We start from the raw sequence: 23,877 nt of genomic DNA on the forward strand, positions 1-23,877 counted from the left end.
GTATTATCAGTATTTTTGAAAGTTCCCACAGGAGTTCTGGTATGAAGCCAGGGTTGAGAACCACTGATTTTGGGGAATGCTTATAAATGCTATAGTTACAAAATAGGGAGAATATTTCAAGGCAGTCACTAATGAGACTTTTTAGCAGTATACACAGCTAACCTTAATGACATTTTACCCAAATAATAAAGCATAAAGAAGTCAAACGCCATTACTAAAATAACATCAAAAAATCCAAATTCAAAAGTTCACCCAAAACTAGCATTTGTAAATCTGACATCTTGAACATGAGATCCTACAACCAGTGGAAAAACAAATTTGAAAAACTACTTTGAATCTATCAGGATAAGAGATGCCAAGGATTCATGTAAAGAAACTTTTTGCAACTTCATTTATGGTACAGAGTTAGGAGCCCAGAAAGGCAGGAGGGGAGGTGGCATGGGAGAGAGCACTAGTACTGCTGCCATCATTTCTGTTCTCCAGAGGGCACTGCCATGAACAAATTCAAGAAGAATTCCCCTCAAATCATTCTTAAGGTCATGTAAAACATTCCAAGTTATAGTAATGAAACCATAAAAATGTGGGTCAAGAGAAATCAGTACATGTAAATGCTAAATATAAATTTCTGTAAGTGGTTCAATTTCATATCCTCAGCAAAGTGAACTGAAGATTGCTACTAGTTACCAAGTATTTGAGCAGCATATACCAACATAGCCTCCTCCCAACCCTTAAAACAACAGGATTTTCAGTTTAGCTCCACCCTGAATTGATGCTATAACTAAAACCCCACCTAGAACATATCAGTATTCCCTATTATGAGACAGGAAAACAAAAGTCCAAAATAACTGAAGGACTGGATGGTTTTTAAAATAAGAATATCTGATTTTGAGTACACCCCACCATCTTTCTAAAGCTGACTCAAGGTGGGAATGCCCACTTTTAGAAATAAAGTATACATGTCACATAATCCAGATCAAATCAGAACTGATTTTTTTTTAACTAAGAGGTTAATGAAGTCCTGCTTAATTAAGAGAGTTTAACATCATAAAAGCTCAGTAACTCTCCTTTCCTTATTTGCCAGCTAAATAATTTTCCATTTGTTATTTTGCTTCTTACCTCCATCTGGTTTTTCCCCCCATTTGTTGCATTCTGGAGGTTTTCCCCCCACTCATTTTCAGTTTCTTCCTGATTCTTGATTTCTTGATTTTTCTCTGATTCTATCTATGGCTCTACTTATGTCCACTTTACTGAAAGTCAGTCTCTATTCACGTGTCTGAAACAGACTATGAAAAATAGACTACAAGAAACAATGCACTCCTTTCTCATGTACCCTCTTCTCTGTAAAATCACAATCCCCCACTGGGACTATCTTTAATTCTCTCCTTTACCTTACTATAAACTATATGAAAAATCTTCCATACATACATCACCCACCCCCCAAAAAATTAAGGAAAAAAAAAAAAAAAAGAAAACCTGAGATATCCTTTACTGCTAGAAAATAAAGGGAAGGTGACAATTGGTTGAAAGCAGCCTGAGTTTATGAACAAAGGCAATTCCTAACTTATCAATCAGTTGCCCCAAAACCTTACTTAAGAGTTGTCTATTAGGAACTCTGGGATTACTTTTTCTTAAAAAGAGTTCTTTTTCAAGGTTACTACACAACCTCTAACATAACTGAAATAATGTACATTTGCAAAGAAAAAAGGGAAAATAATACTGCTATGATACAGGAAACTAAAATCAAACTAGTCTTATGCTAGTAATTTAAAAAAATTACTCTATTCATAATAGAGAAGAATGAAATAGCTTAAAACCGTACTTGTAAAAAAACAAAACTGTAAGGTGTTTCATTTTTTAATGTGGGCATGGGGTTTCCGGATACTTGCAATAGAGTTAGATAGCACTTGTTCTAAATAATGTCTACTTTCTCCTCAAAAATGTGGTGTTATTTTCCTGGATATATGAAGATCACTAGTACTTCAGTCAATAATCAGTGACTTTTAGAAGCACAGAGATTAAGAAGAAAAATTTTCAGTCAATTAGTTAGGCACTAGGTCTAGAAAGATAAGAAGGAAAGTAGCTAAGAACAACCACCCTAGATAAGAAAGAGGGAGCAAATCCTCTGAGGCAGAAGGAAAGCAGCTGCTAGGGAAAAAAAAAGTAGTCAAATTCTTCTTGCTGTGTGGTGCCCACTAGGTGGTGCTACCAACCAGGGCAGCTCGGCTGCTGCTAAGTTTGGCTGGGCAGGAGCAGAGGGGAAGATGTGAAAAGTCTGCACACAATGTGATGAGTGGCTCTAAGTCTTGGGAACTGTACTGTCTCTGGTTCTGCAGCAAAAGAAGAGGTTTACATATGAATTGGATTACCAGGCACTACTTAGATGCTACTTCTCATTCTGTCTTTTCCTTTTTGTTCAGAATGTTTGGCTTATAATGTAAAGCAAACTAAAATCTTCTTTCAAAGATTTAAACAAAAGAAGTTGAAACGAGAAGGGCAATGAAAATGTACAGTGTTTTTTCCTTGTTCCTTCATGTAATTAAGAGACTCGGCCTTACTTCAAACCTTTGTAAGTTAATAAACGTTCAGAAACACCAAAAATTTCTTACACAAAAAGAATTAACATGGTCTTAAAATGGCTCCTGCATATCCTCCAAAAAATGTGAAGTGCTGCAATACGAACTCAATGACGTGAAAGATTTACTTTACACAGCCACATTACTTGCATAGAGTAATCAAGGCAGAAGCAACTACGCTTAACATTCCTTGCAGAGATAGGGTCTTATTCTCCTATACCTTATATTAATCAAGAAGTATGAAATAAACAGCTAAGAACATAACAGGGCCTAAATCTACACTATTATTATGATGAGATTAGAACCAAATTCTGATTATATACAAGAAGTGAGTATGCAAAAGAAAAAATTATTTTGAAAAAGGCAACACAACAATATTCCTTTTAAAATACTTCTAAAATTTTTGGATTGGTAATTGGACAATATCTAAAAGTAAAAATAACAGTTACGATTTTAACACATTAAAGGAGTGAAAATGGGAAAATGTCATTTAATATAATTTATTCAACTGATTAATCTGTTTTAATTTATGCTGAGGACAAACTTCCTCATCACAGAAATACATTTTCATTTGAACAGTTAGTCTTTGATACTCACTAACTCTCTATTTCAACTTGTAAGGGCTCTACAATACACACATCACAGTGATTAAGAAATACATGTTCAAAACTGGCACGTTTCGTCACCAGAATAAATTGAATCTAGACTTAAAACCCCAAAATACTTTAAAATAAACAAAATTTGTCTTAAAAAAAATCAAGCCTTAAGTTATTAAATAAGTATCCATGTTCATTCTTACTCACCTGGTATTGAGCCATTAATGCCAATGGATTATTATTCTGACTGTTATCAAATGTTAAAACATCAAAAACTCCAACACAATTTACTCGCAACCTTCAAAGACCAGAGAATTTAAAGAAAACTATTAAAATGAGATTAAAAAAAAATAACATTGCCTATCATATTAGGAAGGATCTCAGAATATTATCTAGTCTAACCTTCTATCCTACCCCATGTAACCTCTATCAAACACCATTTTAGAGATGATTTGGAAATTAAGACTCATAAATACCAAATGATAAGCCTATGGCCATAGAAGCTGGAAACTGATAAACCCAGGCCTATAACTCACATCTCTGACTACCAGGCCAGTGGCCTTTTCACCACAGCAAGCTGTTTGTTTATTAGTTATTCATGAAAAAGAACTAATTAGCTTTCTAACATTTGCTGAAGATGTATTAGGCACCATTCACAAGTATTAATCATTCAATTTTACACGTATTAATCATTCAATTCTGTCTATAACCTTATGAGACAGGTACCTTATAAATGTGGAACAGATAATAATACTACCTGTCTTAAAAGGTTGTTGCATACATAGAAATTACAGAACTTGCTCAGGACAACAAATAGACTTAAGATATGATGAACCCAGGTAACCTAACCAGGTACCAGATCTTGAGCTCTTTATATTATGCTGTCCAAGATAACTCTCAAAATTACAGTAATTCAAGTAAAATTCTAGTGAAGTCAAGGGCTATTTATTACTTCACTTTGTATCAGCATTTCTCAAAGCAGGGGACCAGTGAGCAACAACAGCATCACCCAAGAACTTGTAAAAGTAAATTCTCAGGCCCCACTCTAGATTTACTGGATGAGAACTCTGAGGGTAGAGCCCAATAATGTGTGGTTATTAATGAGCCCTCCAGTGATTCTGTTTCATGCTACAATCTGAGAACCATGGTTATACATAGAAAAGGTATACTGATATTACATCTATATTCTCCCAAACCTAACTACATGTACCTCCCAAATCCTTACAGGATTCTTGGTTAATAAACAGGCATTTTATTAAGAATTCAACTTTTTTTTAAAAACTTACAAATGAACTCAAAGTCACAGCAGTTGTTCTGGATGGAATATATGAAAAGGTAGAATTAAAACAAATCATTATGCTTTGTTTACTAAACTGTCATAGCCAAATAATGAAGACAAAACTCAAAATCCTAATACCTTGTTTTGCCGGTTATCAGAATCTTTGTTGGGTCCATAACTCGACATGCCAAACCTGCTGTGTGAATGGTACGCAATGCAGAACTCAGTTGGACAATATATGCCCAAATGAGAGATTCTGGCAATAATCCTGCATGTTGTCTGGGCAATGGTCCATCGTGTTGACCTATAAAACAAATAAATTTTAAAAATGACACCTTTTAAACAACCAACTGTAAGACTTAAACATCCAAACCAAAATTATTAGTAATAAAAATAAATTCATGTATCATGGCACAACTTGTCAATTTACATATTTATACAAAAAAGTTTAGTCTATTAGTAAGAAATTAAGAGATAAACCCCAAATTCCTATTTGAGATTATACTTTTATACTGTTAGCAGCAGAGCTCTCACTGAAGTGCTCTTTTCTGTGACCATTGTAATTAATGAACAATAAAAAAAATTATTTAAAGAATTTATATTTAATTGTGAATCAAATAAATGTAAATTCTGAATAAAAACAAGAATGGTGAAGATGATTATTTTACTTAAAATAATCCTAGCTTGTATTATTGTTCAAGCAGGTGAGAACTGTTCATTTTGTGGCTTGAAGAAAAATAAAAAGTCTCTACCATCATTACGCTGAATGTTTTCTTATTCTCCATCAAATTCCCAGCCTCCTCTCTTACAGCCATATCAGTTAGACAGGATGGTATCCAACTCATAAAAATATAAATGTAAAACAATGAATATCATTCATGTCTAATAATGAAACATAAAAATAATTTGATCTACTATGACAGTAATCATCTTGATTGTATTATATTAGTTCTTTGTGTGTGTGTGGGGGGGGAGAACATGTGCTTGAAAGGGGTGGGAGGGAATTAGGGGCAAGGAGGGGCAGAGGGAGACAGACAAGGAGAGAGAGAAGCTTAAGCGGGCTCCATGCCCAGTGCAGAGCCCGATCTCATGACTCTGAGATCATGACTTGAGCCAGAATCAAGAGTTGGGTGCTTAACTAACCGAGCCACCCAAGCTCCCCTCAAACTCCTGTTTAAGTGCTTCTTGACACTATCTCCTGGGTCACTGTTAATTTTAAATCAGTGGAAAAGGAGCCACATAAATTTAATAGAGATTTTTACATTATTTCAAGGAAGATGACCTTGTAAATTCAAGTGTTCTTATGGCTGTAAACAAATTTTTTTGTGAATTAGGCATAAAAGCAACACAGTAAATGGTTAATTGTGACAATAATAAATAGCAAATTTGTGGCTTAGGATAAAATTTCCAAGGAAAAGCAAAAAGAAAATTCAAAAACTGCTTTCCCTCAACTTAGAAAGACTGAAGATAATATGACCTGGAAAACAGTATTAAATAACTCAAAAAGTGGCTCCAGTGATAAATGCCAAGATATCATCAAAGATGACTATGAAGAGTTTATTTTTTATTTTTTTTTAAGATTTTATTTATTTATTCATGAGAGACACAGAGAGAGAGAGAGAGAGAGAGAGAGAGAGGCAGAGACACAGGCAGAGGGAGAAGCAGGCTCCATGCAGGGAGCCCAACGTGGCATTCGATCCCGTCTCCAGGATCAGGCCCTGGGCTGAAGGCAGTGCTAAACCGCTGAGCCACCCAGGCTGCCCTGAAGAGTTTAAATAAAACTATTTAATAAATGTGGTAATAAGGAAAAAGAGTATTTTTTTTTTAATTTTTATTTATTTATGATAGTCACAGAGAGAGAGAGAGGCAGAGACACAGGCAGAGGGAGAAGCAGGCTCCATGCACCGGGAGCCCGACATGGGATTCGATCCCGGGTCTCCAGGATCGCGCCCTGGGCCAAAGGCAGGGGCCAAACCGCTGCGCCACCCAGGGATCCCGGAAAAAGAGTATTTATAGCAAACACAGTGCCTGCTTATTCTGTGCCAGATTCTGTCTTAACTTTTATATTGTTAACAGCAGCAGAGGTTACTTGACCCATCTAATTGCATTTTAAGCCTCTTATCACAACCCCTAACAGTATGGTATGGTTATTATTCTCATTTTCTAAATTAGCATATTTCTTACATGTAATCTTTTACTTTGTACTAAGTTAAATAGTATTAGAAAACATTAGACTTCCATCTGTGTCTCTCCAAGTTTATATACACACTTCTTTTTCTCTTCTTTTAATATTCACAATAGGAAAACAGAGGCTTGCCCTCTATTAAAGTATGTCCAGGGAAAGTACTACCATTCAAATGATACTTTCAAATATCAGAAAAAAGGAATGATTCCTATGAAAATGTAAACATAATATATCAAATAATCAGTCAACATCAAAAGTAAAGATTAAAAAACCAAACTAGAAAGGCGTGCTATAATCAGTGGTTCTCAACAGGGGTCGATTTTGCTCCCTAGGTAACATTTGGCCAAAGTGTGGAGATATTTTTGGTGTCACTACTGGAGAAGGGGCCTGTTCCTGGCATCTAATGGGTAGAGGCTGCTAAATATCCTGGAATGCACAAAATACATCACAAAATACATCATTTTGCTCCCACAAAATAATTATCTAGCCCTAAATGTCAACAGTGCTGAGGTTGAGAAACCCAGCTATAAATTAAAGCCAACAGTCATCTCACAGGTGTTACTACTAAAATACACTTGAACAACTACAGCTATATTCATCATTGGAAAAGTTATACCACATCCCCTTCAACAAAATAATGTATGTGTCTACAGATGACATGGCAAAAGGAAAAAAAATGACCACACCATATGACCAGATTTTTAACGTGAAACAGCCATGTAACCACAGCTTTCTTCTTCCAACTGTCAGAAAGCAAAGTTACAAGTAAACAGAAGTAATATATTTTTATCCACTATTAAGAGTCCTTAAAGGAGTCACAACCCAAAAGATACTATAATGTGGACTCACATCATTCTTCCTCCTTAGTTTCTCTATGTATTCAAGATTAAAAGGCATAGTAAAAAATGCAACGGTTTGTCAACTACTTCAATAAAAAACATTTTAAAAAATTCAATGCTTCTTTCCTGTCCCCAAACAAAAAAAAAAGACACATACATTTTCCTTCCCTAAATACATAAATTAACAGACACCTCAAAATGGACCTTTGACTCTGAAGCTATTTTACCCTTTAATAAACATTTATTAGAACATAATTACAATATTTTGGTCCTTTGCAGTATTATAAACTATAAATATTGGAAAGGGGCAAAAAGAAAAGAAAAAAGAAAAGTTGGCAGAGAATTTATTTTAAAGACTAATTCCTTAAATAACATGGAGTTCTACCTTTTAAAAAAAAAGCATTTGTTTAGGGAAATCATTTCATAAATGATATATAGTTACACTGGACTATGAGTCATTAAATTATATTCAGAAAATATAAAACTTAGGGGGAAAATATTTAAAATAAATGGAAGATGCAATGATACAAAATTTAAAAAAGAAAAGGAAACGGTGTGGCAGGAGACCAAAAAACAAAACAAAACAAAACAAGACTGGAAAGAAATTGGTAATGGTTGTCCTTTGGGCAGTGAAGCTATAGGCATCATTTTCCAAACCATCTTTCTAAAGAAAACAATGTATTTTTAAAAGAAAAAAAATGCTTAACAGGAAAAAACTTAAATCATATTCTCATCTTAATCAGACACCTCCATAAGTCTTTCCTACTCTGTCTTCATCTCAGTCTATACAAACAATACACTATTTCTCAGCTTGCTATGGACTGACTTCAATTCTTTAAGACATTTCTCTTTAAAATGCACTAATGATTATGGAGACAAGTTTACATGTATTTTTATTTATTTATTTTTAAATATTCTATTTATTTATTTAATGGAGAGAGAGAAGAGAGCACACGCACAAGCAGGGGGAGCGGCAGAGAGAAAGGGAGAAGAAGACTCCCCACTGAGCAGGGAGCCCCATGCAGATGCAGGTGGATCCCAGGATCATGACCTGAGCTGAAGGCAGACACAACTAAGCCACCCGCCTGGGTGCATCCCTTACATGCATTTTAAAATACAAACTACTCTTCCACAGAGCAAAATCACTTCAAATATGGCACGCTTGCATCTTTTTCTTACCCCATTTTCTCTTTGTAAAATAGGCATCGGCATTAGGGTCATTAAAGTGTCTGCTCATCATGGTCTCTCCTCCAGCATGGAAATCATATGCAAACACAAGAGCTTAAAATAAAACACAAACACTCATTACTGCAATGTAGCTTCAAATAATGAAGCCCACAAGCAGAAAGACAAGTACAAATTACTCACAAGGCTCCGCAAATGCTTTAGTGGTAAATACTTCACGCAGGGTTACAATATTGGAGTGCTGAATTTTTTTCCACATGTCGACCAATACCATGCATTTTGTGTTAACGAGACGAAAACCTTTAAAAAGAAAAAATTAAAAAAAAAAGAAAAAAGAAAAAAAAATTTTCTACTAAACAAATGACATCTCCCCTTTATTCCATCAGAAATGTGAAGGAAAAGCCATATTATGTATCATTTATGAGCTACTAATTTCCAAATGAAATAATAAATTTATTATCCTTTAAATTTGTTATTAAGCAAATAAATATATGCAGGACTGTTTCAGTAATCTTAGCCTCAATAATACCTTTGAAAAGAGGGCAATTTATATTCCTTACCATGTATCCTCCGAAGGCAATACGGCAGATCATCTTTGCTATTTACAGCTTTGTAGCAAGATGTAATATATCCAAAATTACTTGATTTCTGTATCCGATTGGGTGGTGGCAGTGGTTCTAGAGGAAACAGGCTATGGTAGCTGTCAACTTCTGTAGGGACTGCTAGAGTAATTCATAGGACGACAATTTTAACTTGCTGATATTCATAAATCTCTCAGAGTGATAAAGAAATCAAATCTACCATAAACCACTGATATCAAAACATATTTTTGAATTCTGGAACAGTGTCAACATTCATAAAAATTCTATAAAACAAACTGGTTTCACTATCAATAAAAATAGTCATTATAAAACAACCAAAGAACCACCAGATTCCATATACTCGAAAACATTTATCTCTTATACCACAATACAATTCTTTGTTTCTCAGCTATTAGAAACAATTTGTGTTATCACTTAGAGATATTAAACATTTCTAATTCTGATGCTGAACAAAAATCAAGTCAGATTTTGCTTCTTTAAACAGTTTGCACAAAATATATTTAGACAGCAGTGTTAAGCATATGAATTCTTGTTTTTTAAAGTGTATAGAAATTCAAAATGACTTTAAGTTGGAAAGTAGGTATGTATACTATGTCTGTGTGTATGTGTATGTATAAATATGGCAATCCATAAAAACCTTCAACCATGGCGTATGATAGCACAACTTTAATTCCTAGCAAAATATAAAAGAAAATGAAAACCACTCTACAATCATGCTTTTCATGTTCCTCAAAGCAAGAAAAATTATATTTAAGAGTAACTGAGATAATGCATTGGAATTTGATCAGGATACTCTGGTTAGGCATTAAAAAAACTGTTTATCTTGAATCCCAACTTATTTCTTATAAAGACTAACTGTATTTAGTGGCTGGTTTCTCTATAGAGTATAGGCAATTTTTTTCTTTATTGCTATTTTCTAGAACATGTATCAGTTTTACAATCCAAAATGACAACAGTTTTTTAATGCTTCACAATCAAATTATATTTTCCAGTTGGACAGCTTCCATTTTGTTAAATGCCTTGAATGACTTTAGGAGCACTCACGATATTTCAAATGAGAAGCAAGCTAAATGAACATGCAGAATATGCACAGAATATCATCTAGAAAGCAATACAGCAAAAACAGTAACCTCTGAGAGGGAGGATTTTTATTATCTTCTTTACACTATTCCTTACTTGCCAAAGGTGTTACAATAAATATGTTTAACACTATTTTTGCTTTTTATTTTTTTTTAATTTCTATTTCTTATCAGAGAGAGAGCAAGTGCACACACATGTGCAAGTGGAGAGGGAGGGAGGGAGAAGCGGAAGAGAGAGAGAGAATCTTAAGCAGACTCCACACAGAGCATAGAGACCTACCTAGGGCTCAATCTCACGACCCTGAAATCATGACCTGAGGTGAAATCAAAGAATCAGACACTTAGCCAACTGAGCCTCCCAGACACTTCTGTTTAATGCTATTTTTTAAACACAGCAATATGGGGCGCACCTGTGTGGCACAGTAATTGAGCATTTGCCTTCAGCTCAGGTTGTGATACCGGAGTCCTGGGACCGAGTCCTGCACCAGGCTCCCCATGGCGAGCCTGCTTCTCCCTCTACCTATGTCTCTGCCTCTTTCTATGTGTCTCTCATGAATAAATGAATGAAATCTTAAAAAATAAAAATTTTTTAAAAACAGCAATAAATCTTTAAAAAAAAACTCACAACCCATAATTTTTGACTTATGACTGTTAAATACATGTGAAATATCCTATTAAGAAAAACTGTCATTCCAGAAGACAGGTTCAAAATGACCCTTCTTACCTCTGCTAAATTCTTACATTCACCATCTCTTAGTTTTTGAAACCATTTGAGACAGAACTATTTCATATGTAAGGAAAACAAGTATCAGACATCTAGAGAGAGAGTTGGGATATGCAAACTAAGGACTCTGATTCTATAGTCCTGTGCTCTTAACCCCTAGAAAGCATTTTGGCCATAGGACACAAAAAACCCAACTGATTCAATCTAACTTTCAAAACAAGGTCTTTTGAAATAAAGGCAGTACAAGGGAGTTATACCCACAAGGGAATATAGCTGTAACTTTTGCCCATTTATTTCTTATTTTAATGATCAGTGTAATTTCCACATATAAATGAAGAATAAATATTGTTTCCTGGTTACTTCATGAGGAGCACTTAATAAGAGGAAGTTATTACTTTCAAAATAATAAAAATGTAATGAGTGACTACTATGTATTAGTGAACCCATATTAATGAAATATGGGTTTTTATCAAGACACTTAGAAAAAATTAATGCCAAAGATCTATATAAACCATAATACAGTACAAGGAAAATAGCTATGAAACAAGTACAACTCACCATGGCACTGGTCCTTAAACTTCAGCACCCTTCAGAATCACCAAGAAGTTTGTTAATACATAGTTTGCTGGGCCCCATGCCTAGTGCTTACTTATAGGTCTAGAGTAGGGCCCAAGAGTTTTCAATTCTACAAGTTTCCAGGTGATAATGAAAAGATGCTGGGGCACCTGGGTAGCTCAGTGGTTGAGCATCTGCATTTGGCTCAGGGTGTGATTCCAGGGTCCTGGGATCGAGTTCTGCATCGGGCTCCCTCATGGAGCCTGCTTCTCCCTCTGTCTGTGTCTCTGCCTTTCTCTCTCTCATGAATAAATAAATAAAATCTTAAAAAAAAAAAAAAAAAGATGCTCCTGGGTCAAGGATCACATTTTGAGAACCATTACACATGGAAAACAGAAGGGAGAAGGGAGCCATTCCCAAGAATGCTAGGAAAGATGTAACAGAAGATTTGGTATGCATACTACAAACTGAAGGATGAGACTGCTTTCAGTGAGCTAAAATGGGATGAAAAGAGTGCTTTGCTTTATGGCGAAGGAGACCCACCACCACCAAGTCTTGAATGTGTACACAGTGTTCAGGACTGTGAAATCTCATGTTGTAGGAGAATAGGGTATACCACAGAGGAGGTGCAAAGAGGAGAAAATGCTGAGAATTACGTGGGGATTGATCAGAGGGAAATTTAAAATACTATAATAAGGACTTGAAATTCACTATGCCAAGCAGTGTTACTCATAGCATCAGTGTGAAAAAGAAATTGAATGAGGGACACAATCAACTAAAAATCTTACACTCTTAAGTGCTTTGACCCTATTTGTATTTTCAAGCAAGGCATGCTGAATTTTCTACATTACAGGAAAAAACCAAAACCGAAAAAACAATATGGTACATCAGTGGAAAACTAGGCATTATCCAAAGGATACCCTTCTAGTGTCTGATTCTTATGCTATGGGAGATATTTTACACTCGAGTAAACTATATGTAGATAACTGCTCACCCTGCAAAATAACTCCTGTTCTCTATGAAAATGCCAGTTTGCAGATTCATTTCAATTTTCCTTCTCTACAGTAAGTCTTATAACCGGCTCCTCAAGACTTAAATAAGATCTTTGAAATGCTTGTTTTTGTCTATGCATTAAAATTTTATCTTGTTTCAGAAAGTCACCTTTTAACACTATATTTCCCACTCTACCATGAAATAATCATATGTGGTCTAATATTAACCTTAAAAACCAAATGTTTCCACTGACTGGACTATTCATTGCTGTTCTGCTCTTTGCTTCTAGTTCAATTTAACAAATGCACAAAATTAAGTATGAATAAAGGGAAATGCTTTTATCAATAAAAGGAAATGCCTAAATCATTGTTAGATATCAAAAATCAAAGTAAAGAAAATCAACTTGGAAGACGATGGGCAGAGCTGCACTATTTATTTAGTTCAGCCCCAAGTTTTAGTCTGAGGTCCAATTCCACCAAATAATATTAAAAATAATCATAAAAAAATAAAATGTTACTGTCTTTGCTCTATTTAACCCTGCTTCTTCCCCTCAAAGAACATACAGAATGATAGGCTGGATCTAATAAGACATTGAATATCTGAGATTCACTGTGGTTTCTCAACCTCAGCACTATGAACATACCAGATTGGATCATTCTCCATCATCGAAGACTGTTCTATGCATTGTGGGGTGTTAAGCAACCCACTAATAGCCAGTAGCATGCCACTGCCAGGTGTGATAACCAAAATTGTTCCAGATATTGCCAAATGACCCATAAGGAGGAAAATCATTCCTGGTGGAAAACCCCTGATCTACAGGAAATAAATTATGATTTCCAAGTTGAGAAGTATGGTGGGAGTATGAAATATGGAATGGAAAGGGAGAGAGAAAAGAATAGCAAGACCAAACATTAATAAATGAGTCAACATGAGATGAAGATTAACAGTAAACATAAGACATGAAAAAGAGCAACTAGAGCCGTGATAGGAAAAAAAAAAGCATTTATTAAAATTTGTTGAACATGGGGCACAGAATTAGATTAACAATAACCTTTAGTTTGTGACACTCGAATCACTGGCTCATGTCTATGCAGGGCCTGCTTTTATTCAATTTTTTTAAAAGATTTTATTTATTTATTCATGAGAATACACACAGAGAGAGAGAGAGAGAGAGAGAGACAGAGACACAGGCAGAGGGAGAAGCAGGCTCCATGCAGGGAGCTGGATGTAGGACTCAATCCCGGGTCTCCAGGATCACGCCCTGAGCTGTAGGCGGCACTAAACTGCTGAGCCACTGGGGCTGCCCTTATTCAATTATTTTTAATAACATAATAAGCATCAGCAAAGTCAGCACTCAAAACAAAAAGCTCAGACCTTTTCTTCAACTTACATCTAAATATATGGTTCTTTCTACCAACTTCTGCCTTCCTTCTCTTCTCTTTTCATATAGTTTTATTACATACCATAAGATATTTACATATGCATACACACATACATTTACCATTTACATAATTGTAGTTAACATATATAATTAGTAGTTAATATATAATTTTAGTTAACTTTACAAAAAGCTATCATGCTATATGTAGTCTCTTGCAACTAACTTTACTCACTATGACATTACTAAGAGTCTTCTGTATTACTGCATGTCAGTGCAGTGAACTTTCTTCATTTAAGCTGCTGTACAATATTCCATCATCTGACAATATCACAATTCATTTGGATCAAAGTTTCTGCTATTTTAAGCAATAATGTTACAGATACTTTGCACATTTTGCACTTGAAAACGTGTATGTTTTTTTATTTCCAGGAGGAGAACTACTGGATCACAGCATACACATTCAGCTTTAGAAGTTTTCCAAAGTGGTAACAGGTTCACCAATTTATGGTACCAACAGCAGTGTGCTGGAGAACTTATGGATCCATATCCTAACACTTTATACAATCAGACTTTAAAATGACATCTTATTTGTATTTTTCCCTAATGATCCATGATGTTTCACATTCTGTCATACATTTACTGGTCATTTGAATTTTCTCTTTCCTCATATGTCTATTCCTATCTTTTGGCCCTTTTTCTATTGAGTCATTTATGCTCTTACTGGATTGTGTTTTTTATATTCTTTATCAGCTGTGTAAATATCTTCTTCCAGGTTTTTTCTTTACTCTGAGTATCTTTGGATTGTTTTTAATTCTAATTTAGCAAAATTCATCAGTATTTTCTTTAAGAGTCAATGACCTTTGTCTTCTGTATAAGAAATCTTTCCCCATTGAAATATTAAATCAATTCACCAAGATTTTATAGTAAAAGTTTTTAAAGTTTTGTTTTATACTTTTAAGTTCCTAATCTATTTGGAATTGATTTTCAGATGTGGTTAAAGATAATGATCCAATTTTATCCTTTACCATAAAGAAAAACCATTTTTTCCAATGCCTTCTTTCCCCATTGAGCTGCCACGTCTACCACAGAATGTGTCTGGGCTCTCCTTAGCCTGTTTCATTAACTGATCTAACCCAGTGCCATCACTCCATTATTTTAGTTATTATAGACTCAAACTATGCCTCCCCTCCCTCAATACACCCAGATTCTCCACCATCATCTTCAAAGTACCTTGGATAGTCTTGGCCCCTTACTTTTTTTTTTTTTTTAATTTAAGATTTTAGTCATTCATTTGAGAAAGGGAGAAAGCACGAGCCAGGAGGGGCCGGGGGAGGGGGGTGGAGGGTGAAGGGGGTGGGGGGGGTGGGGAGTGGGGGGTGGAGGGTGGGGGAGTGGAGGGTTAGGCAGAAGCAGACTTCCCACTGAGTAGAGAGCCTGATGCAGGGCTCTATCCCAGGATCTCAGGATCATAATGTGAGGCAAAGGCAGATGCTTAACTGACCAAGCCACTCAGGAGCCCCGCCCTGGCCCTTTAATTTTATCATCTAGTATGAAAAGTTCTGTTATGCTGTAATATAATTAAAAAAAATAAAGACCAAACGAAGCTTGAAACTTTCAGCTCTGTTTCCCAACTCTCAGGGAGGACAAAAAAGCTGAAGATTCAGTTCATCACTAAAAGCTAAAGAATTCATCAATTGTTCTCACAATGAAACTCCCATTAAAAAACAAAACAAATAAACAAACAAAAACCCACCCTAAACAGTGGAATTCAGAGAGCTTACAAGCTGGTGAACACACTGAGGTACTAGGAGAGTGGCACACCTTGAAAGGGTATGGAAGTCCCCGCTGCCGCCACCCAACCCACCACCTTACTTTGTTTGCCCTAGACACCTTTTCCATTTGGCTGTTCCTGAGTTGCTGTTCCTGAGTCGCACCCTCCATACTAAACCAACAACCTAAAGTGAGTCATTCTAGCAAATTACTGAACCAGTGGGGTGGGGGGATGGGGAAGTGGTGGTAGTGATTGTGGAAACCCCCAAATTTGCACTTGGCCACATAGAATATGGGTAGCCTGGATAACCCATTTCAGCTGGCATCTGAAGTAGGCATAATCTTGTGGGACTGAGCCCTTATAGTTAGGGCCCTTAAAGTTAGGACATAAAGTACATGTCAGAAGAATTAAGAGTAAAAACAGCTCATTACAGCTTTGATTACAATTTTATTGGACCTATGCAACAGTTTAGAAAACCTAACATCTTAATCACTATGTCTTCCTATATAGAACATAGTATTTTACTCTATTTATTCATCTTAGCTGATATCTCTTAATAAGTCTCCCCCATTGTGATCTCACACATCTTTTGCTGCTTTATTCCTAGCTACTGATAACCTTAAATGACTATAAATAGCATCTTTTCTTTTCATTATATTTAAGTTATTGGCTATTGATCTATAGAAATTTAACTGACATGTATTAATGTCAGTTAATAATTAATAATAATAAATTAATATCCAGCTATTTCTTAAATTCTATCATAATTTCAAGTTATGTCTAATCTACAATCATATGATTTATTCATGATTATAGTCATAAAGAATGGAAAGGCAAAAATAAACCAACCTAGTTTTCTTTTCTTCTTTTACCCTGGGTAGGGCCTCACAGACAATATTAAATAATTAAGGACAATTCCAACCTGAATACCTCAAAGGCTGTGACAGATAAGTTCTCTGTCCATCTAAACTGAAAAGATGGTCTTAAGGCATGATAGCTTGACATACTCCTTTTAATTCTTCAGCAATCAAGAGGATGCACAGTGAACTATGCTCAATCCTTGATTATAACCATGTGTCTTGAGATTATCTCTAGGGCAAATGTATTCCTACTGATTTTTTTTTTAAGATTTTATTTATTCATGAGAGAGACAGAGAGACAGAGAGGCAGAGACATAGGCAGAGCAGAGACAAGAGAGAAGCAAACCCATGTAGGGAGCTCGATGTGGGACTTGATCCTAGTATTCCAGGATCACGACCTGCACTGAAGGCAGAGGCCCAACCGCTGAGGCACCCAGGTGCTCCCCTGCTGCATTATTTATAATGCAGCTAATTTTGCTGCATTATTTATAATGCAGCTAATTTTGCTGCATTATTTATAATGCAGCTAATTTTGCTGCATTATATTGTATAATTTTGTTAAATTATACCATATTTAATCTTGCTATATAGCAAATAAGCTGGGGAAAGAGATTTTTTTTTAAGATTTTATTTATTTATTTATTCATGAGAGACACAGAGAGAGAGAGGCAGAGACACAGGTAGAGGGAGAGGGAGAAGCAGGCTCCATGCAGGAAGCCCGATGTGGGACTCGATCCCAGGTCTCCAGGATCAGGCTCCAGGGCCGAAGGTGGCACTAAACCGCTAAGCCACCTGGGCTACCCTGGGGAAAGAGATTTTAATTGCATTCTAAGAAACACTGTAGCACAGACAGAAAAACCTAGGTTTAAATTCTGACCCAACCAGACCACTGGTCTTAAAGGCAAGTTATTTAGCCTTCCTGTCAACCTCAGTTTTCCTCACACATACGAGGTATTCATGTCTCTGTCATAGAATGCTTGTGAGAAAGAAAGTATGACATATTAAAAATTCAATTAGCACATTGTCTGGTATACCACACTTCCAAAAATAATAATTACCTTCCCCCTCTGTTTAAGTATCCATATTTCATCAAGTTTCAGAAGACAATAATACTCCAGTGCACAGTGAGGTAAAGTACTATGATTTCTAAAATCACCTAATTTTTTTGACAAACTAGATACTGTCACATGTAGAAAGTGAAATGAACTGGATGATCAGTGGCATCTTGGAACGCTTCAAAAATAGATTTCAAATAAATATATTCATAAAATAGTGATTAGCTGTTCAAGGCATAAAAATATTTATATAAAGGTAATAATATCCTGTAAAGATGAATCAATTCACATTTTACCTGGCATATCTGCTTGATCAATTTGAGCCATTGTTATTAAATGCCTGTTAATCAGCTCCTAAGAAAAGAAAACAAGTCTATTTACATATAAACATTATAGCTTCTGAAATCTGATTTTCTATTATAACTAAATAATGTAGTATTAATATTTTTTGGTATGAAAAAAATATTTTTGGTATGTGCACTTTTTAATGTTGATAACATGAAATAACATTTCTAATAATGATACAATGTCTAAATTCCAGTCCTAGATAGACCTACCCATAATTAAGGGTTAAGTGACTGTGCTATAATCCAAAGCACACAACTAACTCTGTGGCTGAAAACTCAAGGCCTATCCTAAGTTTGACGAACAATTCACTCATCAACACTGTACTGGTACAACTTCTGTGAAATAAAAATTTTTCTGAAAATATAAATATAAAATGAAATTCTACATATCAAATAATACTTAGCTGTATACCTAAAAAAAGGAAATGAAATTCTTTTAATAAAACCTACTTTATAGAAAATACTAAGCTCTTTTAAAATGAGTTTACATCTAAGCCAAACTACTTATTCTTATCCTATAATATTAGCAAAAAGTGTCTGACGGTTAGAAACCATTTAAATAATTTATTTAATATATTTCAAAGAGACCTTACAATGCACAGGTTATGAAGTGCAAAAAGGTAGCCCATTTAGATAGCTATTCTGTTATATGTCCTAACACACACTTGCAATTGTCTTGAACATTAGGTTTCCTTAAATAAATTCTAAATTCTATCTGCTTTAGTAGCATACTTGATTGAATTATATGATTTGAAAAGAGTTTTGTTTTTTTCTCCAGTTGTTTGCTAAAGCACAAGAGATATTAAGTATTTCCACCAGGGATTCTGAAAGCATACCTGTCGGAGTTCATCAGCCATGAAGAACGAAGGTGCATTTGCTTTTGGTTGCATATAAGCAACATGAGGTGCAGTTGGAGGGTAAATATGATAGTTTGGAAATACCTAAAAAGGCAGGGAGGAGGAAAATGTAATAACCAATTATTCTCAACTGATGAGCTTTATCAATGTTTTAATAAAGTTTTAATCTTTAAATGACAGCGGTAAATAAATGGATACATTTTAATGATAGTGAATTAAACACCTCAGAATAGCTGTTATTAGTATACTTTTTGAATGAACTCACTTTAAAAATATTATACTGCAATAATGAATTTAAAAATCTAACAAGGAAACATTTCTTGAAATACAGTAAAATTTAACTTCCAATGAGAGAACAAAGCTGCTCTTTGGAAGAAGTGTTACATAGTTTGTAAATATTTTTTAAAGCAGTTGAGAGAGAGGAAGAAAGCAGATATTTAAAGTGTTTGGATTTAGTCAGATAATGAGGTTTAACACTGCCTTGTCTACCCAAAGAACCACTCCCCTGAAGGGCTTTTTTGGCCAATCTAAACAAACTTGTTATGTACATACTGGTTTCAAATTGCAACAGTAAAGAGGACCAACTGACTTAACTCTTGGTCTGGGACTGAAGCTTAGGTGAACAATAGGGTGCAACAATCTATTTAAATACTTTCTGGGCAAACTACAGTAAAGTTACTAAATCTTCCAGCTTCTTAGAAATGGACTCTTCTTCACCCCTTGCTTCTTCTGTTTTCCTATGCCTCTCCTTCCTCTTCACTGGTCCCTGATACAAAAATCAATGTATATTCTAAACTATGTTTTCTTTTTTCATTTTAAAAGCTGAAAGAAACACTTTTTTTCCCCTCTCTGAAAAACGAATTCAGCTAATTTCTGCTGCCCTCAGATGATCACTCTTGCTCTGGATCTCAATCAGGAAGTGGTTTTGCAATACCTGTAAGGTTTCCTTTAACCTAAATCTGTAGGGGAATAATACCTCCTTTTTCTTGCCTTGGTTTTCTTACACCAGATAGCAGTTTGGCTTAACCACCGCAGGTTTACCATGAGCATATTTTTAAGAGTGGTGTGAAGGGTAAAAACATTGTAAAAATGTGCCATATATAATCACTACAAAAACAACTGAGACAGTTTTGTGACAAAAGAACCTCTTTATAGATTAAATTTGCTCCTTCTACAAATATGATAAAATATAATAAAAATATAAATAATTATAAAATATAATAAACCCCCAAAAAAGGTAAAACATTGATGGAATTCTTACTTGAAAGAACCAAGGAAAGTCTCTACTCTACCTCAATTATTTGACCTTCTGTTCGGCAAGCTGTTCTGTGATAATTTTTGAAAGATCTCTGACCAAAAACAAAACAAAACAGAACAAAACTATTAGCTATTTATTAGTTTTTAAAAAGCATTTTACAGAATTCATAAGTATGTCTATAAATGTTTTCACATTTATTTCTCACAAGGAGGTTAGATATTATTATCCCCATTTATAACTGGGGAAATGGTCTCAGAGGTACTAAGATTCAAAAGTCACAAAACAATGGCAGGACTAGGACTCTTAAAAAACATAAAAGCACTCTGTCATCTTTGCATTCAAATTGTCTTTTAGTAAAATATTAATCAAAATAAACCATTTATTTAACTTGTGAGATCAAAATTTGCTTACTAAAACCGAAGGATAATTTTCATCTAAAACTATCATCTATAATTATGTCAAATGTCTACAATTTAGATCAGCTCTTGTGTTTTAATGGAATTTGGCTTTCTAACTCACATGCTCTCTTCAATACTACTTATTTTACTATACTAGCTAAAAAACAATTTTTGAACATGGCCACAACAGTTGAAGCTAAAAGATACAATTTGTGGAACATGAAGATATTTCTCTCTCTGCCCTTCCCCTCCTCCCTCCTTTGTTAGCCCTTTCCTCATTTGTGATCAGGGCTTCCCCTGGGCTCCCTCCCTCCTTACCAATAATCCATATTGGAGACCTCTTTTCACTATGTGATCTCCACTATCCAGAAATCTAGAGATTAAATCACTGCCTCATCTGAAGGAAAGGTTTATCATCAGTTTACTTTCAGTAAATATAGGAAGCCATCTACTTTCTCAGAATTCTTACTAGAGGTAGACTAGAGGCAAAACTACCTATTATACCTTAAACAAATGTAGCGAATGTCAACTCTAACTAGCACAAGTATAGGTAATCCCATAAGCAAAACATGCCATGAAGTACTAACTAGAGCTTGAATACAATCTGTGAATAAAACCAGATTTGTCTAAATCTGGAGTTATTACTACAGAAACAGTTTACTTTGAAGCAATAAGAAGAGATTAGAGTTATCATCTAAGTTAGAAAATCAAATACTTTTTCACATCACAATAAAAAGATGCAAGAGGGGGTAAGCCTCCTCATTAATCTCATTAATATGAAGGAACTGTTGTAAGAGTACTATAACTTCTCCTTTAATGCAGACATACCATTCCAGTCAAAGGTGCTGGGGTTGTGTCTGTATAGAAGTAAGTCGTCCCACCGACAGTTTCCTTTTGGATCACCTGACCAGAAGATGGAGTCTGAGAAACAGGATTATTAACAGGTGTAGAGGCACTAGAAGGCACCATGTAATTTGCTGGATTTGGAGTGTGACTTCTTCTTCTAGGAGCAGGAGAAGTATGCGGAGTGATCTTGGGAGAATGAAGAGGGGAAGATCCAGCAGACAAGGACATTCCTGAAGAAGATGTACAAATGTTTCTTAGGGAGGAGAAATTGGTTTTAAAGAAACACAGATGGAAATAAAATGCAAACATTCATTTGGAAGAAACATCATCTTTAGCAAAATCAAGTGCAAAAATAAAAGCCATGATTTTATCTTGGTTATGTTTTAGAGAAAGCTCTGATGAAAGCAAATGTAAAGATGTTTCTTTTTTCAAAGATAGACATTTCTAAATAAACTAGGAAATTTATTGCAAGAATAGTCTCCTCCATATCAAGGTTTACACAAGAAACTTCAATAGTAAGAATCATCAGAAATTTAACAAATTAATTTAATGGAAAAATGAGAAATAACAAACTGAGACTCTTTAAAAAGCCTTTTTATAAGCCTTTATAAAAGCCTTTCTTTCATAAAGGGCCCAATTCCCTTTTTGTGAAGAATCATTTAAAACTATGGCTATTAACAACACAAATACCACATTAACCTAAAGTAGTATAGTATTAAAAATAAAACTATTTAATGAGATTTACTAGATTTCTTTTGGCCAAATACAATTAACAGAATGGTTGAAAAAGCAAAACAATTAAGTCTAGTCTTAGCTGAAATACACAACAGCTTACACATTATATTTTTTAATCAAGCAGTAGACTGTTTTGATGCCTTTTGTCTTTAACTCTAAATAGGCATATACTAGAACAAATGAAAACTTCTGCAAATGCATACTTTGTAAAATTAGGCCAACTGATACCACTAGGTTCTAACAGAAGTTTTATCCAAACACAACTAATAAGAAACCATTATACGGAGGGCATCCTCTATTATGATCCTAACGTGAAGAAAGGGAAAGGACAATTGTCTTAACCCTTCAGGAGATTCCAAGCTAGCTGAGAAAACAAAACCAGGTCACATGTAAAAGACATAAAATATAAAATGACTTACAAAAACACTCAAATATAAATTAATATACTGCAAACTACATGCATAATAAATGCAGATGGATGCAAATTAATTAAAACCGTAGAATTAATCAAAGGCTTAATGGAGGTGATCAGTTCTGAGCAGAGATTAAAAGAGTTTCTAGAGCTACAGTTAGACTTCCTGAAAAACTTGGCTTATCCACAAACTGTTGTCTGGCCATTTGGGGAATGACTAAAAACCCACACTTTAAAGTAATTGCCATCTCACAATGCAAGGAAAAAGTTTACCAAAATGCCTCTGGTCAGAGACTATGATTAACAGGGACATGAATTTCAATTCTGAGGCATTCATAAAACACCAATAGTGTTTTTTGGAAAGATGTAGGTAGACAAAACTAAGGTGAGAACTGAGATAATCCTTATCTTTACTCAGGATAGCCCTTTGCAGTTTCTAAAGAGCCTTAACATAATTATTTCATCTCATTTTCTGAGCAACTGATTGAGTTAGGCAAGTGAGGCAGGTCAAGTTACAAGCACCATAGCAGAGATTAGAATTCAGACATGAAGAGATTTTGATTTGACCAGTGACATTTGTGCAAATCCAACAGCAAAGCCAGGACTCAAGTCTCCAAACTCTAAATGTAACACTCCTACTGCTATAACAATGTCTACTGCATTGACATTAAAGCAAGTCAGGCATTCTCAAATTTGTCTTAAAGGTATCTCAGAAAAACATTAAAAATCTAAACCTCTTTTCAAAAAATGATTATTTATAAGGAGGCCAAACTACTATATTAAGATATAAGCTTATTAAAAAAAAAAAAAAGCACAACAAAAAACTGTTTCAGAGTTCTGTTTTTCTAACTCTATATTACACATTTAATTACAGGTTAATCCATAAAGCAAGAATTGAATTATTAACTATTTTCAAAAGACAAATACTCCCCACTTACCTAATATGAAATGTATTTAAGACAGTTTCCCTAAAGCTAGTGTTTAAGTCTTTCCAAGCCAAATCACCAAAGATGAGCAAATTTGTTTACTACCTTTAAATTAAATAACAACAACAAATATAGCTACCAATTCTTGAATACTTTCCAATGTGGCACTAATAAAAGTACTTCATATACATCAGTCTATGTAATCCTCACAACAACCCTGTGAGGTAGGTATACCACATTCACCTCACTGCTAAGAAAATGTTGAAAAAGTTTTTAAATTATAAGGACAAATATAGGTTATTAAACAAAAGAATCCAGACTCAACTCAGGTCTCAGTGGATTCCAAAGCCTGTGCTCTTAGCCCATAAGCTATCTAGTTGCCTAGTTCCTATGTCTTATACTAGAAAGTAGAAAGGGGATC

General features: G+C 34.9%; 1 protein-coding gene across 8 annotated transcripts in view; it reads right to left on the reverse strand.

Moving 5' to 3' along the window:
• The window catches only part of PAN3 (poly(A) specific ribonuclease subunit PAN3), a 134,261-nt gene that overhangs the window by 17,524 nt on the left and 92,860 nt on the right, over nt 1-23,877 (reverse strand). For 4 of the 8 annotated variants that reach the window (XR_012016260.1, XM_072795649.1, XM_072795645.1 and 1 more), the window contains 9 exons: nt 21,366-21,613; nt 20,174-20,230; nt 18,861-18,965; nt 17,974-18,031; nt 9,218-9,379; nt 8,841-8,957; nt 8,652-8,753; nt 4,587-4,752; nt 3,377-3,467 (listed from right to left, as the gene is read on the reverse strand). Coding sequence is in view for 7 of the 8 variants with exons in the window: in XM_072795649.1 (XP_072651750.1) it covers nt 3,377-3,467; nt 4,587-4,752; nt 8,652-8,753; nt 8,841-8,957; nt 9,218-9,379; nt 17,974-18,031; nt 18,861-18,965; nt 20,174-20,230; nt 21,366-21,613 (1,106 nt within the window). In the remaining variant the exon portion in view is untranslated. The remainder of the gene's footprint in view (nt 1-3,376; nt 3,468-4,586; nt 4,753-8,651; nt 8,754-8,840; nt 8,958-9,217; nt 9,380-17,973; nt 18,032-18,860; nt 18,966-20,173; nt 20,231-21,365; nt 21,614-23,877) is intronic. The other 4 variants (XM_072795650.1, XM_072795647.1, XM_072795646.1 and 1 more) reach the window with 3 other exon arrangements.

This window comes from Canis lupus, chromosome 24 (genome assembly GCF_048164855.1).
Source record: "Canis lupus baileyi chromosome 24, mCanLup2.hap1, whole genome shotgun sequence".
Taxonomy (NCBI): domain Eukaryota; kingdom Metazoa; phylum Chordata; class Mammalia; order Carnivora; family Canidae; genus Canis; species Canis lupus.